Source organism: Notechis scutatus, chromosome Z, assembly GCF_049901735.1.
Source record: "Notechis scutatus isolate UNSWTSFEM ecotype Mainland chromosome Z, rNotScu1.2, whole genome shotgun sequence".
NCBI lineage: Eukaryota > Metazoa > Chordata > Lepidosauria > Squamata > Elapidae > Notechis > Notechis scutatus.
Genome location: NC_142025.1, coordinates 102,527,789 through 102,543,590, shown reverse-complemented (window position 1 = coordinate 102,543,590; position 15,802 = coordinate 102,527,789). Strand labels below are relative to the sequence as shown.

The window sequence follows — 15,802 nt, the reverse complement described above, 5'->3', positions numbered from 1 at the left end:
CCCAAAAGGTTTATAAAATATCAGTGTAAACCAGTATGGAGTGGGGTTAAAGGAAGATTTTTTTAAAAAAATGTATCCGTTTGATTGTGAGACATTTTTTCAAAAACAGTTGCAATTATTTAGGCCTGTGTTCTCTCTTCCTAATACATCTCTTCATAGAAGCATTATAACAGTTGTGATTAAATAATATATTTAATTATAAGTTCATTATAAATATTTTCCAAGATGGGATTTTGAGATACATTATTTCATATTTGGTTGTATTGTTGCTACTTTTCTTTGATCATTTCTTTTTAAAAATGTTCAGCAAAGATATATAAAATATTGGTAATAGCTCCAATTTCATTGTAGCACTTTCTTCAATTTTGCATTGCTGTGCATTCATTTACAATTAAAGTTTGATCTTGAAGAAACCCCTTGCGAAACACACAGTGTCACATTGCTGTCCCGTGGCTTTTTTCCCCTTCACAGAGCTGGGGTGGGCGTGGCCTGGGCGTGACGCATCTGTCCTGTTAGTTGCCTGTTTGACATCCCTGGTAAAGTATTTAATACCTCTGGGCTAAAGTACAGTAAGTTATCTTTAAGATATGACATGCACCAGCAAATAACTGGCTAAGTTTCTGGTAGTTAATTAAATTAGCATATAATGGATTAGCAATATACTGTCCCTGCCTTTTCTCTTTCCCCTGTATATAGCAGCCAATATACAAAGCATAAATGGGAAATTCAAAATGTGGTGAAAGTTACATCCATATGAAATATTACCTGGAATAAAGGGAGGAGATGTGGGTTGTGGTCTACTAACTTGTATTACTGCAATGTAAGTGGACAGCATTTCATATTTATGCTTCCTAATTTTGGTTGCAATCTGTATTAATATGTTGGTGAGAACAATAGAGACTGACATGGGATGGATGTAGAAAAAAATTGGATTGATAATCAATGTATGTTTTATATCCTAAATCTTATTTTAGAATTAAAACAAAACAGGATTTAGTAGGATAGATCTGACTATTGGAATATACCAAAATAGTATAGACTTTTTGCAAAACAGGGAGAAAAATCAGAACCCTTTCTGTACCAATAAATGAATTTAAAATGTCTCAGCCAATCATTGTTCCTTTGCCAGCCAGCAAGCAAAACAAAGCAAGATTTTTTATTTTGCATCTGAACAAAAAGAATGAAATTTGGGGATTTCATGTTTTTATGATATTAACAAGCCACTGGGCTGCTTATTCTGTGGTTGTCCTTTTACCCCAGTTCTGACATTCAGCCATTTTATTGGGAGGCAGACAGGACAAAGCAAGCATTCCTGCCAATAATAAAGCAAAATAGTGCTGTTTGTACAATAACATTCACTACTTGTAAATGGGAATTTCATTCTTGACAAAACCTTGGGAATGTTACAGGAAAAAGCCAGTACTTTGTCCAATGCTAAACCATCAGGATCAGTGCCTTATGTGCCACAGAATCAATCTAACCCATGTTCTGAGTTGCATTCCCATTTGGATGTAGTGTGTTTTAGAATGCATTGTTCATGGAACAGCAAACTGTTTAAGTGAGAAATTGTTTGTAGCACTAAGATCTATTCTTTCCTTTTAGAGATGCAGTTACTCTCTTATATAAGGGAAAATAGGGAAATTGAGCAAAATCTAAAGAATCACACAATTTCCAAAACTTAAAAAAAAATATACCCACAATTTAAAATGAGCCTGGAAATGATCCTGATACTTACAATCCTGATTCCTACCTTCAGTATCATGATTAATTGAAGCAAAAATTGAACTGAAAGAAAAATGAGGAAATGGAGATATAAAAAAATAAATTTCTAGTCATAAATTTCACAAATTTTCCTTCATGAAAATAAACATGTCTGCATCCTGTTGAGAAAATTCCCCACTTTGTTCTGCTACAAATCTTGTCCATGTTTGGCTTTTAAGCCTTTAGAAAGAATACAAAAGATAACTAAGTTATAGGATAATTCATAGGAGAAGTCATATGAGTTTGCTTGGTACAGAGTTGATATATATATATTATCTTCTGACTAGTTCAACGTCAGGTAGAGAAAATTACTGTCAATAGAAATGCCTCTAAGTAACCTCCTCCCCTTTTTGCTAATTGTATGTCACCATTTCATATAAATATGAAGGCTGCATTTCAGGCCCAGCCCAAACCGAGATGCTTCATTCAATAACTATGGCCACAAGGCTGAGGTGTTGAGTTCAAGTCAGACCAGCTGTTCCACGATTCTCTAAAAAATCCTTCATATCTTTCAAGGAAAGTTTAGCAGGACAGCTTCAATCTGTATTTGAAGGAGGAAAACAGTTCCACACATTATTTTGGCACTTTGTATTTATGGTTAAAACGCCTACAAAAGCGGGGTTGGGCAGAGAGTTTTTCCCCTAGCCCATAATATTTATGGATGGCTACACCTGACAATATTCATGCAAGATAGTCAGGTACTATTACCTTCTGCAGTAAAGTCATAACTTTTCTTGCTGATTTACCTGGCAGCCCTATGCCACATGTGCCTCTCTTTAATCTTTTCAGGCTTCATTTATTTTGATTTTATTCATTATGAAATTTATTTGCCACCCATCTCATTTCAAAGCACTCTTAATTTATCCATTCCAACCCTCCCTTGGGGTTCTTTTTAATTTTGCTTGTTTTTCCCTCCCCACCCCCCCTTCAACTGTGTCTATCACAAAATAAAACAGTAGATGGGAGACTCTTGATTAAAGGTATAGGAGCAATAAAGGAGGTATACTCTCTAGCACTGATCTGCTTCAACAAAACTGTCCTTTTCCTGACCAGATGGTTCTACTTCAGTGTAAGGTGAGCGGTTTCTGAACTTCATGGTAGGCCACTGATGTGGTCTTTGCTGCAGTGCAAAAAGAAAGAGAACAATTTCAATCTGAGAAAATTTAAAAAACACACACACACACATATCCCACACACAAATTTCTATCTGCCTGTTCTTTATCATAGCTTACTAATTGCAGTTTTCACCCTCCAATGTTAAAGGTTGTATTAGTCTTCTAAACAATGTTAGGAAGTATTCCTTCTCCAGTGTTATCTTTACCACAACATTATATGGTAGACCAGGCTATAACATCCCCTAGAAAACTTCATCTGAATCTGCATTTTTCCTGGATCTTAACTGAATACTCCAGCCATTGTACAACACAAAAGGGTGCTGTTAGGTTTGAGGAGAGCTTGGATAAAATGCTTTCTGCAGTTACTGACATACTCATTTTATTTTCTAGTTTTGCTTCCTTTCAAATTCTTTTTTTCCAGATTCTTTTTTCCTTTTTTTATCTTTTGAAAGAATTACAAAATTCTGTCACTCCCCTCCCCTCTTTTAACATTTCTCCTCAAACCTAAGAGAGAGAGAGAGAAGGAAGGGTTAAAACAAGGTTTAATTTAAGCAACTTTTGTGCAGTTAAATTTGCATACCATATACTTGCAACCAATGATTCAAAGTACAAAACTGTTATTGCTATGAAGCCATAGCGGCCAAATTGAAGCGGATAAGACAGGATGCAAAGCAGAGCCCCTTGGAGACCAGTTTAAGTGATAAAACCTTTACAGTATTGGCAAATTCGTTTTGCCTTTAAGATTCCCCAACTTTGCAAAAGGAAAAAAAAAAAAGAGGTTTATTTGTTTTTATCCTGTCCGCTCTGGAGAGATTCTGGGCAATACCAAGGGGGTGCTAATAGATTGCATCCTATGGGATGAATAGTATTCCTCCTCCCCCGCTCTAAACTATTTCTAAATCTTAATAAGTATAAACAAGGGACTTCTCTTAAGCTCACCTCAATGAAGAACAAAGCAGCACTTGAAGTAGGGTTACTGGTGATGTAGATGCCAGCAAGAATAATAGCAGCAATCAGAAGAACTGCGAGGAGGATTCCAACAATTGTTCCAGTATGAATTTGGGATCCCCCCTTTTTTGTAGGAACACCATCTTTCAAACCTTCTGGGAAGATTATTATAAGGAATAGGAAAAGAGACAGAGTGAGATTTCATAATTCACTTCTCAGTATTGGCCCCCACCCTTTGGAATATCTTCCCTTCCATGAGGTCCAGAGGGCTCTAACGTTGCTTATTTTTTCCATAAACAAGTTAAAGCTATTCTATTTGAATGAGATACTGATATTGTTCATAGGCACTGTTAAGTTGTGGGAAAGACGACTCGAGACCAGTTAGACTTCAGCTCTTTTTATTAGTCTCTCGGTAACTGCTCTGTTGCCGAGCCGTGGCAGCCTCTTTTATAGCAGCTGCTCGCAGCTCGCGGCCAATGACAGCTCTTCGAATTTCCCGCTGTCTGACGGGCCAATCAAATTGTATAGTTCAAATATTCAAATATATAACACCCCTCCCCATGTGGTCCAGTCCAACCAATTTGGCTTCCCTAAGTTACGTAGTCACGCAAATAGGCGGGGCTCTTATGGTTTCTACTGGACCTGTGCAATTCAGTCGTGGTGTTGTCTTCGGGCTGTTCAGACGGGTTCGCTGTTTCTCCCGTCCTTCTCCGTGGAACCTCCTGCAAGGTCGAGTCAGCCATGCTGCTCCCGCCTGGTCTATCCGGGCTGGTTGAGTCGGCTCGGCTGCTCCCGCCAGGAGTGGCTTCATGGTGACTTTCTGCTGCCTGCTCCCTTCTTCGGAAGTCATCTTCAGGTATGTTATTGCGATTTCTTAATGGGGCTACTGGTGGTGTTGGTTGGTGAGTTGTTGTTAGTGTTTGTTTAGTTATTTCTCATGCTTGTGGAGGGTCTCTCCCTCCCCTCTCATTTGTGTTTGAGGGGTCTCCCCCCTCTCTGGTTTGGTTATTCTTTTGGTTTAGTGTTTGAGGTGGTTCATGTGTGTGTGTGTGTGTGTGTTCTTCTCCTTTGTCCCTTGGATTGTTAGTATTTCTCAATAGTGTTCTTGATCTAAGTTGGTCTATGTGTCTCCTCCAGTTTTTTCCGTCCTCTGTCTCTACCCTGTATGACCGGGTTCCTGTTATTTGGGTTATTTTAGCTGGTATCCATAGTGGGTCCCCTGTGAGGTTTTTTGCGTAGACCAGGTCCCCTGTTCCAAATGTATGGTACTTACTGGAGGAGTCTGTTGGCTTTTCCGGGCTGTATGTGGGGTGTAGTTTGTCTAGGTGAGACCTTAATTTTCTGCCCATTAATAGTTCTGCTGGACTTTTTTTAGTTGTGGTGTTTGGTGTGATGTGCTGTATAGTTAGTAATTTATAGATTTTTTCCTGGATGTCTCCAGTTCCTAGTTTGTCTAGTGTGTCCTTAGTATACTGGACCATGCGTTCCGCCCATCCATTTGTAGCCGGCCGACCCGGCACTGTTAGGGCATGCCTTATTCCTTGTTCAGCAAGGAACCTCTCAAATGTCAGCACCGTGAATTGCGGCCCGTTGTCAGATACCACTAGATCCGGTAACCCATGTGTTGTAAAAACCTTCCTCAGTTGTCTGATTATGGCTTCTGTCATGGTGGAGTGCATAATGCTTACCTCCAGCCAATTGGAGTAAGCGTCTACTACTATCAAAAATGTGTGTCCTTTCGTTGGTCCTGTGAAATCAATGTGTATCCTCGACCACGGGCCCCTAGGTGTTTCCCAGTTGAGTACAGGTGCAGAAGGGGGTGTAGATCTGGATTCTTGGCATTGTTTGCACGTTGCCACCCATCTCCCAATATCCTTATCCATCCCTGGCCACCATACGTAACTCCTGGCCAGAGACTTCATTCTTACAATACCTGGGTGTCCTTCATGCAATATATACAGTATTTGTTCCCTCAGTGTGTCCGGTATGATCACCCTATCCCCCCATAGTATACATCCTTTTAAAATCGAGAGTTCTGTTTGTCTGTTCCGGAATGGTTTAAAAGTCTCATCACTTTCGATCTCTGGCCACCCTTTACCTACCCAATTTAAAATCCGCGCCAGTTTTCTGTCTCTTGCAGTTTCCTTCGCAATGTCTGTTGCTGTTATGGGTAGGTTTGCCAATGTCTCAATTTGTAGAGTTGATGTGGTTGGTGCAGGACCATCTTCTAACTCAGGTAGGGGGGAACGGCTCAGGGCATCAGCGTGTGTTATGTTCTTCCCTGGCCGGTGGATTAAGTTGTAGCTGTATGCAGCGAGGAACTCAGACCATCTCATCATTCGTGGTGACAGTATGTTGGGTGTAGCTTTGTTTCCTGCGAGTATTCCTAAAAGAGGTTTATGGTCTGTAATCAGTGAAAAAGTCCTGCCATAGAGGTATTCATGGAACCATTTGACTCCTGTTATTGCGGCCAGCGCTTCTCTGTCCAATTGGCTGTAATTTCTCTCCACTTTTGATAGGGTTTTTGAATAGAATGCAATCGGTGCTTCTCTTCCATCGGGTAATGTGTGGCTGAGTATGGCCCCGACACCAAACGGTGACGCATCGCAGGTTAATGTTAGTGGCAGGGTTTCGCTGTATTGAATTAGAACAGAGTCTGATGTAAGTAAGTCTTTGACTCCCTGGAATGCGGTTTCTTCTCTCCACCCCCAGGTCCAGGTAGCTTTCTTATCCAGCAGCCTGTGTAACGGTTCCGCTGTCATTGCCTTCTGTGGCAAAAAGACATTGTAAAAGTTAATAAGTCCCAAAAAGGCTTGTAAGTCTGTTTTATTTTTGGGTCTGGGAGCTTCTTTGATTGCTCTGATTTTCTTTTCAGTGGTGTGGATCCCTTCTTTATCTATGAGGTATCCCAGGAATTCAACCTTATCTGTGGCTAGTTGGCACTTCTCTCTTTTCACTTTGAGTCCCACCTCCTTAAATTTTTGTAAGACTTCCCTCAGGCGGCTTTCCAGTTGTTTTTTGTCCCTGGCTGATACCAATACGTCGTCAAAATATGGTACCACCCCTTTGATTCCTTGCAGTAGGCGCTCCATCAAACTTTGGAATACCCCCGGGGCCACGCTAACTCCAAATTGTAGTCTTTTATATTTGAATGCCCCTCTGTGGGTCACAATTGTTTGTGCTTCCGCTGTTTCAGGGTCAACTGGCAATTGTTGGTAAGCTTGTGCAAGGTTGAGTTTCGCGAAAATCTTTCCTCCCCCCAACGAATGTAATAAGTGTTGTACCACCGGAACGGGGTACGCGCTTTGTTGTAATGTGTGGTTGAGGGTGGCCTTATATTCTCTGCAGATACGTATGGACCCATCTGGCTTAATAGGAGTCACAATTGGGGTTTCCCACCTTGCGTGGTCAATTGGTTCTAATACCCCCTGTGCGATAAGTTTATCTAATTGTTCATTGATTTTTGGTTTTAGCGCGAAAGGGACTCGCCTCGCCTTTAGCCTAATTGGGGCTATATTAGGATTCAAATTAAATGAGATAGGGGACCCTCGGTACTTGCCCAGTTCTCCATTGAAGACGCCCTGGAATTCTCTCATCAGGTTCTCTTCCCAGTCCGTCTCGGTGACGTTGTGTATCCCGGTCATTCCGATTCCTAGTGGTGCAAACCATTCGAGTCCCAGTAGACTGGGGTGATCCCGGTCTACTATGGTCAGTGTAAGGACTTTCTTGTATTTTTTGAAGTTGACTTGGAAATGTCCGAGTCCGACTACGGGGATTCTGTTTCCTTGGTAGTCTTTGAGTGTGAGTTTTTGTCTTTCTAGTTCCTTCCTTTCCACATCTGGTATCAGGCTCTTTAGGGTGTTCCACGATATCATGGATAGATACGAACCGGAATCCACCTCCATCTCGCAGGGCTGACCTTCTATGGTGACTTGTACCTGCACCTTTCTCTCATTGGTTGCGCTTGAGTGTCCAATAATTATTGTCTGGTGTGTTTCTTCTTTTCTATTGGCTTCGCTGAACCGCTTGTTTCTGCTTTCTCGGCTCCAACGGCTCTCTGTCTGCCTCTCTCTCGCTCTGGGGGGAGGTACTTCCTCTTCGTCTAGGGCTGTAGTTATTTCTGTTTCGGCAGACCCTAGCTATGTGTCCCCGCCTTTCACAATGCCTGCAAACGAGGAAACGGCACTCGGAACGTGGGTGGTCCCCTCCGCACCCGGCACAGCGGAATTCTGACTTCCTTTCTCTTCGCTCCTGTCTACTTTTTTCTGATTGGAGTCTATTTATCTCTTCTTTTTCTTTGTCGGTTTCGGACAAGGATTCGATGTCCTCATGGTGTGTTGTGGTGGTGGGCTTTTGAGTTCCCTCTTCTTCTCTTGAGCTTGGCTAGGGTCTCTCGGAGTTTCTGGTGTTACCTTATTCATTTGTCGCATGGTGGCAGCCGATTTCTGTGTTGCTTCAGCTGCGGTGGCTTCTGCGATAGCCTCAGTTACTGTTATGTTGGGTCTGGTCAGCAGTCGGCTCTGTAGGGTGAGGTCTCTTAGTCCAAGGACCACGCGATCCCTCATGGCCTCGTCCATGTTTAGGAATTCGCACGCTCCGCCAATGTCTCTTAGAGCTGCAACGAAATCCCCTATGCTCTCACCTTCCTTTTGGTCTCGCTTGTAAAACTCGTGTCTCTTGATGAGGCTTGAAACAGCTGGTGCATAATGGGCTTGCAGAAATCTGTCTAAATCTGGCCATGCCATTTGCTTCACATCCTGGGGTTTTGCCAATGCCTTTGCCATCTTGAACACTGTGGGCCCACAGTGGGTTAGGAAAACGGCTCTCTTCCTGTGATCGGATATTCCTTGCAGCTCGTTCCCTTCTAGGAACATGAGGAACCGGTCGATGTAAGAATCCCAGTCTTTCGTTGCTGGGTTGAATGGTGCGGGTGGCGAGTTGTTGCCGGCCATTTCGTCTAGCTCGGTTCTCTGGCCATGTGCTCAACTGGTTTCCTTTGTCTCAGTATCTCACCTTCGTCACCAGTGTTAAGTTGTGGGAAATACAACTCAAGACCAGTTAGACTTCAGCTCTTTTTATTAGTCTCTCGGTAACTGCTCTGCCGCAGAGCCGCGGCAGCCTCTTTTATAGCGGCTGCTCGCGGCTCGCAGCCAATGACGGCTCTTTGAATTTTCCGCCGTCTGACGGGCCAATCAAATTGTATAGTTCAAATATTCAAATATATAACAGGCACCTTCTTTATCTACTGGTTTATGTTTTGTTTTTGTATTTAATACTTTATCTTATTGATACATTCCTAGAGCCTGTTAGTACAGGATATAAATCCTGGAATTCAATAAATCAACATACACTTGGTGGAGTTTCTATATTGTGCAAAGTGAAGATAAAGCAAACACATGGTTAGCATGATATATGAGCACAACCACTGACTGACAATAGGTAGTCCCCTATAGTTTTAGGCAAGATTTTGTTCTACTACTAACTGGAGAGAATACCAGGGATTAAAAATGGTGTGGTTGGGACATTGTTGCCATTCTATGAAAATATAGCTCCATAATGCAAAGAACTCAACTCCCGATCTTGGTTGTCTTGCTATCTTGGTCATGCTATCATTCAGCTGTTACACAAGAATCTGGGACACTCAGGTTTAAGTACACCCTTAGAAATGCAAGCGGATTCCCTGATTGTAGGACATTCCAGGCTTTTAGCCCAATGAATCTTGCAAGATTATTGTTTTTTGCGGGGGAATTTGTAATTTCCTGGAGGAAAAATTAATCTAATAAATAACATTCCAATAGACCATATTAATAGAACTTTTGCATATATTCTAATGCAATGCAACAGTGAAGGTATATAAGGTTTATTGAGGTATATAATTACTGCTCTGAATAAGCTTCGAATCCTGGAAATCCAACTATCCTCACCCCAGCCACTTTGCTAACCCAGAAGACAGGTGACAGGCCTGCACCAGCAGGGAACTTCCTTCCCAAAGACACGTGTAAACAACAATGGAGACAAGTGCTTGACAATATCTTCCGGAAGCACTGGAAGCAAGAATACTTGTCTATCCTATAGGATCGACGTAAATGGTGTAAATTGCTGTAGGAAATATTTTTTTAACTACATAGGAAATTTGCAAACCTTGTTTTAAATATAGGCACGTTTCTGTAACTATACATCCATCCTTTCATAGAATAAATTTAGAAATAGAACAGAAAAGGAAGAGAAAGTAGAAAAAGGAGGCAACAGGTACAATAATGGCAAAAATATTAAAATCTACTACCAAAATAATATGATATTCTTTACCAGCCCTTAAAACAATAGCATTAAAACCCAACAAGTTAACGGGACAAACGGCATAATATAACTAAGCTGTAGCAAGGCAAGAAATTGTGATATTAAATCTATAATCTAGTAGAAACAAAAAACACAGCAGAAGTGTGGACTGTATTGTGCAACCGTATTTGGGGCATTAACCAATAGTAAAATAGGATTAGCACTATATTGTAATAATCTACATAGGAGGTTGCAAAGGTCTTGAAAGACAGTTGCCAAATCCTTTCTAAAAGAAAGTTTCTATCATCTGTCAACTGCTCCTAGCTGCTGCCACCATCTGGTCACTGAAGATTATCAGATAAAACAAAACCATCAACTCAACAACACGCATCAATCAGGGAAAGGGTATGCTTTCAGTAGAGCCTGTGTCTTGTCTGGTGATTTTGATGCCATAAAAGAAAAGAAAAATACTACCTATATAATGTGTGATTGCTTGTCTTTAAAAAAAACACCTTCAATACCGTCCCTGTCCTATTTTTTCTCTTATTCTTTTATTTTTCTTATATGTACCCATTTCATGTATTCACAACTATGTATACATTTATACTTATTATCTTGTAAACAATTGGAAAATCAAATAAATAAATAAATAAATAAAAATAGTCAGGAAGCAATTTAATTAGATTTGGATACAATGTGTTTTGATTTGAGCAGGGAAGGGGAGCATCAGCGACTCCTGTCACAGATTAACAAAATGCTTTGAGGTTATTTCCCTCCTTCACAATAATATCACGGACAGGATCTCTTTTATTAAATGTTTTCCAACACCAATTGAAAAAAAAAAAACTTGAGAGCAGTGTGTGTTATGACAAATTCCTAAGACATATTTCTCCAAACAGGTAATCTCCAGATGTGTTGGACTATGTCTCCAATAATTATGTTGGCTGGAGATCTTGAGAGCTCTAAATAATCTGTCTGGAGAATGTCATATTCAAAAATCTGTCCTAGACAGATATATTTTCACAAACTTTGGTCATAAGAAAGCACTTACCTTCTCCTGGGTTCTGATTCATTTTTGTGTCATCTATAAGAACAAAACAAAAACAAAAAAAGTGAAAATGAACTAACGTAAACAAACTTTTCTTGACAAGTTAGAACCCTCTATGCTGTCTACTAATAATCCTTCCAGAAGAAATTCCAGAAGCACCATGATTTAAATTAAGTGTCTGTTTAATTAGCAGAGGCTTAGGTTCCTCTTAAGATGGTGCAGTTAAGTTATTGAATTGCTACTGAATTAGACAATGATTTAAATACTACACAGTGGAAGATATAACAGCAGAGTCCTATTGTGGCTCAACCCCCAAATTTTCAGAAAGAATAGGGAGGTCATTGGTGTTACTGTTACTGTTGTAGAGTACTAGAGATTCTGAGCAAGGCTATTGATAACTTCTCCGAGTTATCTTTTTCACAACAAACCTCCCTCCCCACCATCCAACAGCTGGAAAAATAGCTGAGATTATTTGTTGCTCCACAGAACATGTTACTGCAGTTAAGGAATCCATATGGGTTGCAATTACTCCTGTTGTATTTTATGACATTTCTCCCTTTTTTACATTTTATTCCTGTCTTTTTAATATATAATTCAAATTGGTAAACATGCTGATAATTTCTATTTTGCTTGAGAGAGAAACTAGCCCAAAGTCACCCAGCCGGCCTAAGGAGGAACTATAGTTCACAGGCTGCCAATTTCTAGGCCAGCACCTTAACTACTACATCAAATCAGTATATTTACCTATTTGTTTTTGAATGGAAACATAAGCATTAATTCCTTTTTTATACATTGCTTATTGTTAAATGGCAAGTTTTTTTTTTAATGCAATAAATAAATAAATAAATGCCGAAGCAGTTGCCCATAACAGTTGAACCGAAATGAAGTTGAACCAGACCAAGTTTAGGGTTACTTTGATGGTAACCTGGTTTGAATTCTCATTTAAGATTTGTGGAATAATAATAAAAGGATAAGTACCATTGAGAATGCACAAAGCTTTTCCCCAGGGCATTTTTTTCAATCTATTGCACTGCAGTTCCCATCATGCCCAGCCTACATCATCAATAATGTATTGGACTGCAGCTTTTATAATATCTTCCCAGCAAGTCCTCTGGCTTCAAATGAATCTTTGAGGTCTTTCAAATTCCACAATTTGTTTCTTTTACAAATAAAGAGTTGGCACAGCTTTCTGAACAAATTTACACGTACAGACATACACATTCAGTAAGACTATGTAGTGATAAAATAATAGATTTTGTGTATGTATATGTGTGTATGGATATGCATTATGCATAAAATGTGTGTATGGACACATACATCAAACATTTTTTCTTCCCTGCCAGGGTTTTAAAAAATGAACTAATAAATTTATAGTTTTTTCTCATTTTTTAAAAAGTCAATTCTATCTCAAAAGGATTTGTCCTCTCTTTCCTTCATCGGTGAAGGGCAAATATGAATGTTCTTTTTGGTTTAGTTTAAATTAACAAATGAAGCAGACACTATTAAGCAGCACACTTTAAATCGGTACCTGTCACTAATCTCAGAGGAGAACAAAATTTGGTGCTAATTTAGGCACATTGCACACATAATCCTGAGGAATAGAATGTCGCTTTTAAAAAATGAGGGAAACTAAGCTAAAATGGAAAGTACAATTGGGACCTGTGATGAAATACTGCACAGTTAATTTACCCCAAATGACTTTGCAGGGGTAAGTGTGTAAAAAAAAAATATCAAGATGGCAACCACAACCATGCAATCTAACCGCACCTCCTTTGTATGTGAATCAATGCCTATTAAAAGGGGCAGGGATTAGATCACATGGTTGTGACCACCATCTTGATTGTTTCCACACACACACCCCTTGCATAGGAAGGCTTGCTTTATAATTCTTCCAAATTTACATATCCTAGGTGATTGTTTTTCCAAACAGAAGCCATTGTGTCTGCATGTGGTACAACTAAGACAATTTTGGAAGGTGAGAATTCATAGCTATACGAGGAGGAAAATCCTAAATCAATTTCTGAGAGGTTACTATATGGCTTGTAGCTTTCTTGAATGGGCTGGAATGGTGCTGAACAATTTGTAAAATAATTAAGAGAGCTGGCTGTAGAATTTGTAATTACATTAGTCTCTGATAGCCTAAACACACATGAACCACCTGGCTTGTTTTAACCTCACATGGTGCCTACCTTCTGTAGTTAAACTGTCTATAAATTGAGAGGATGATGTGATGGTGTCTTCTGGAAGTGGTGTAAAGGGGCTGTGATTTGAAGTTGAAGACATATAGTGTTCATCCTCTTCAAAATCTGCACAAGTCTTCTCCTCTGACTGAAACGACAACACAAAATAGAGTTTCTTTGATTTCACCTGAAGCCTTTCCTCTCACTAATAGCAATCCCTCCAAGCTTCTTAGTTTAAGAACTGCAAAGGTTCCTCCTCCTTTTCCTAATGTCTTTTCCTTTGTTGGGTCATATCTTTTAAATTATGAATCTAAGGAGAAGGATTATAATACTATCAATCTTCAGAAACTGTATACCAGTTTTTTCCTTTGCTAAAGAGCAAGGTAAAATATGTTTTAAATACCAACTTTAAATCAGTAACCCCCCATTTTCTGATCCCATAGATTTGCATTTATAATATTCTGGAAAGATACAGATACAGAGTTTTTGCAATCTAATTGTAAAGGCTTAGTCTTCCTCCTACCTCACTCCCAATATAAATATTTTAACCATTTGTTTTACTCTGAATATATCATTTGCCCCCACCCATTTGTTCTTAGTTGTGTAATGTCAATGCTAACTTCTCTATAGACACAGTATTTTATCTCTTTTCAGTTGGTTCCTCCACATAGTCTTCAGTACTTGGAAATAATTGATGAACGGTTAATAAATGGTAGCCACTTTTCTAACACTGTCTTTTGTTTCTTTATCTTTGTCCAGAAATATAATCCAGAGATATGCCCACTACCCTTTTTGATACTGCTTTCTTAAACTCTTTAGCTGATCAAATGCCCTGGACTTCTGGAGCTGATTAAGAAAATTGGATCCAAATAAATATTCTTTCACTTCAACTAGATTTTTAGTTGAGTGGGGTATACGGTGTGTACCAAAAGTCGGACCCCCATATAGTAATCACAATGCAGGTAATCCTTGACCTACGACCACAGTTGAGTCTAACATTTCTGTTGCTAAGAGAAAGAGTTGTATTGCCCCATTTTACAACCTTCCTTGAAATTGTTAAATCAATTGCTGCAGTTGTTAAATAAGTAGCAATTGTTCAATGAATTTGATTTCCTCCTTGATTTTGCTTGTTAGAATGTTGCAAAAGGTGAATACATCACAGGACACTGCAACCATCATAAATATGAGTCAGTTGCTAATCGCTCAGATTTGATAATATGATCATGGGAATGTTGCAACAGTCGTAAGTATGAAAAATGGTCACAAATCACTTTCTTCAGTGTCATGATAACTTCAAACAGTCGCTAAATGAATGATTGTAAGTCAAGGACTACCTGTATGTTTCATTAACTTTTTTTTCCACAGAAAATATTATTGTACTTAAGAATATTCAAAGTCATGCATCAAAAAAATAAAAAGATGTTTGGAAGAAAATGGTAATTAATTCAAATATTTAAATATAATGTATATAATAAATTGTTTATGGGACTGACTTTTGGCACACCTTATATCTATTACTTCAAAAGTTCCATATTCTTTTCTTCCACTTCTATGCTATCTTCATTACTGCTCCACTCTTCAAACTTCAACTGTGCAGTCCAATAGTTTTCCTTTTCTCTTTTCCTAGTTTAAATATCATGGGAATCCCTTAAACTTTCCTCTACAATTTTCTTGCATAATCTGCAAGAGTCAGTAAACTCCATCCTCCTATTTTCACAAGCCCTGCAAGTGTGTGTGTGCTAAATTGACATCTTTTTCTCCAGAAACTCAAGTGACATACATAGCATTCTCTCCTCCAAGTTGTTCCTCATAGCCACTTGTGAAAAGGTTGAGTTGAAAGACAGCAGTTAGCCCACAGAGTTTCCATAACTGAGAGTGGACCTAAGCTTATCTTAGCTACCACATGTCTAGGAACTCATATTCTTCTCAATTAATGTATGTATGATTCCATGCCACCACCTAACTTTACAACCCTGGCTCAGCTGCAGGAACTTCTCTGAATCTGATACTGGGGTGGGTCTCATATTGTTCTGCTATTTGGAGGCAGGAATTTATCCACTAAACTGCAGTGATCCCCAACCTTTTTGACGCCGCGGCCCGGTACCGGCATCAGCTGGGCGCCGCCATCTTTTTTTCATGAAAAAGTGCTTCCGGTGACCTCACGGAAGCACGTTTTCATCAAAAAAGATGGCGGCGTAAGCTCGGTGAGCTTTTCCGGTAGAAATGGCTTTCTACCCGGAAAAGCTCACCGAAAGCGCTTAGCGCCGCCATCTTTTTGATGAAAGCGTGCTTCCGTGAGCTTTCACCCAAAAGCTCACCGGAAGCACTTTTTCATGAAAAAGATGGCGGCGCCAGCAAGCTTTCGCGGTAGGGAGTTGTTCAGCGGACCGGTACCGGTCCGCGGACCGGTGGTTGGGGACCCCTGCACTAAAGGGAATTCTTGCTTCATCTGTTTTTTAGCCTCTAAATGTCAA

At 39.7% G+C, this 15,802-nt stretch overlaps 1 protein-coding gene across 6 annotated transcripts in view; it reads right to left on the bottom strand.

Annotated features, from left to right (window-relative positions):
• Positions 1 to 1,786: 1,786 nt before the first annotated feature.
• PLXDC1 (plexin domain containing 1) overlaps positions 1,787 to 15,802 on the bottom strand; it is a 118,789-nt gene continuing 104,773 nt past the window's right edge. For 2 of the 6 annotated variants that reach the window (XM_087947740.1, XM_087947737.1), the window contains exons 11-14: positions 13,338 to 13,476; positions 11,152 to 11,184; positions 3,816 to 3,976; positions 2,669 to 2,881 (exon numbers count right to left, since the gene is read on the bottom strand). In XM_087947740.1, coding sequence (XP_087803866.1) covers positions 2,771 to 2,881; positions 3,816 to 3,976; positions 11,152 to 11,184; positions 13,338 to 13,476 — 444 coding nt within the window. In that variant the 3' untranslated portion in view covers positions 2,669 to 2,770. Of the gene's footprint in view, positions 2,882 to 3,815; positions 3,980 to 11,151; positions 11,185 to 13,337; positions 13,477 to 15,802 lie in introns of all 6 variants that reach the window. The other 4 variants (XM_087947736.1, XM_087947738.1, XM_087947741.1 and 1 more) reach the window with 4 other exon arrangements.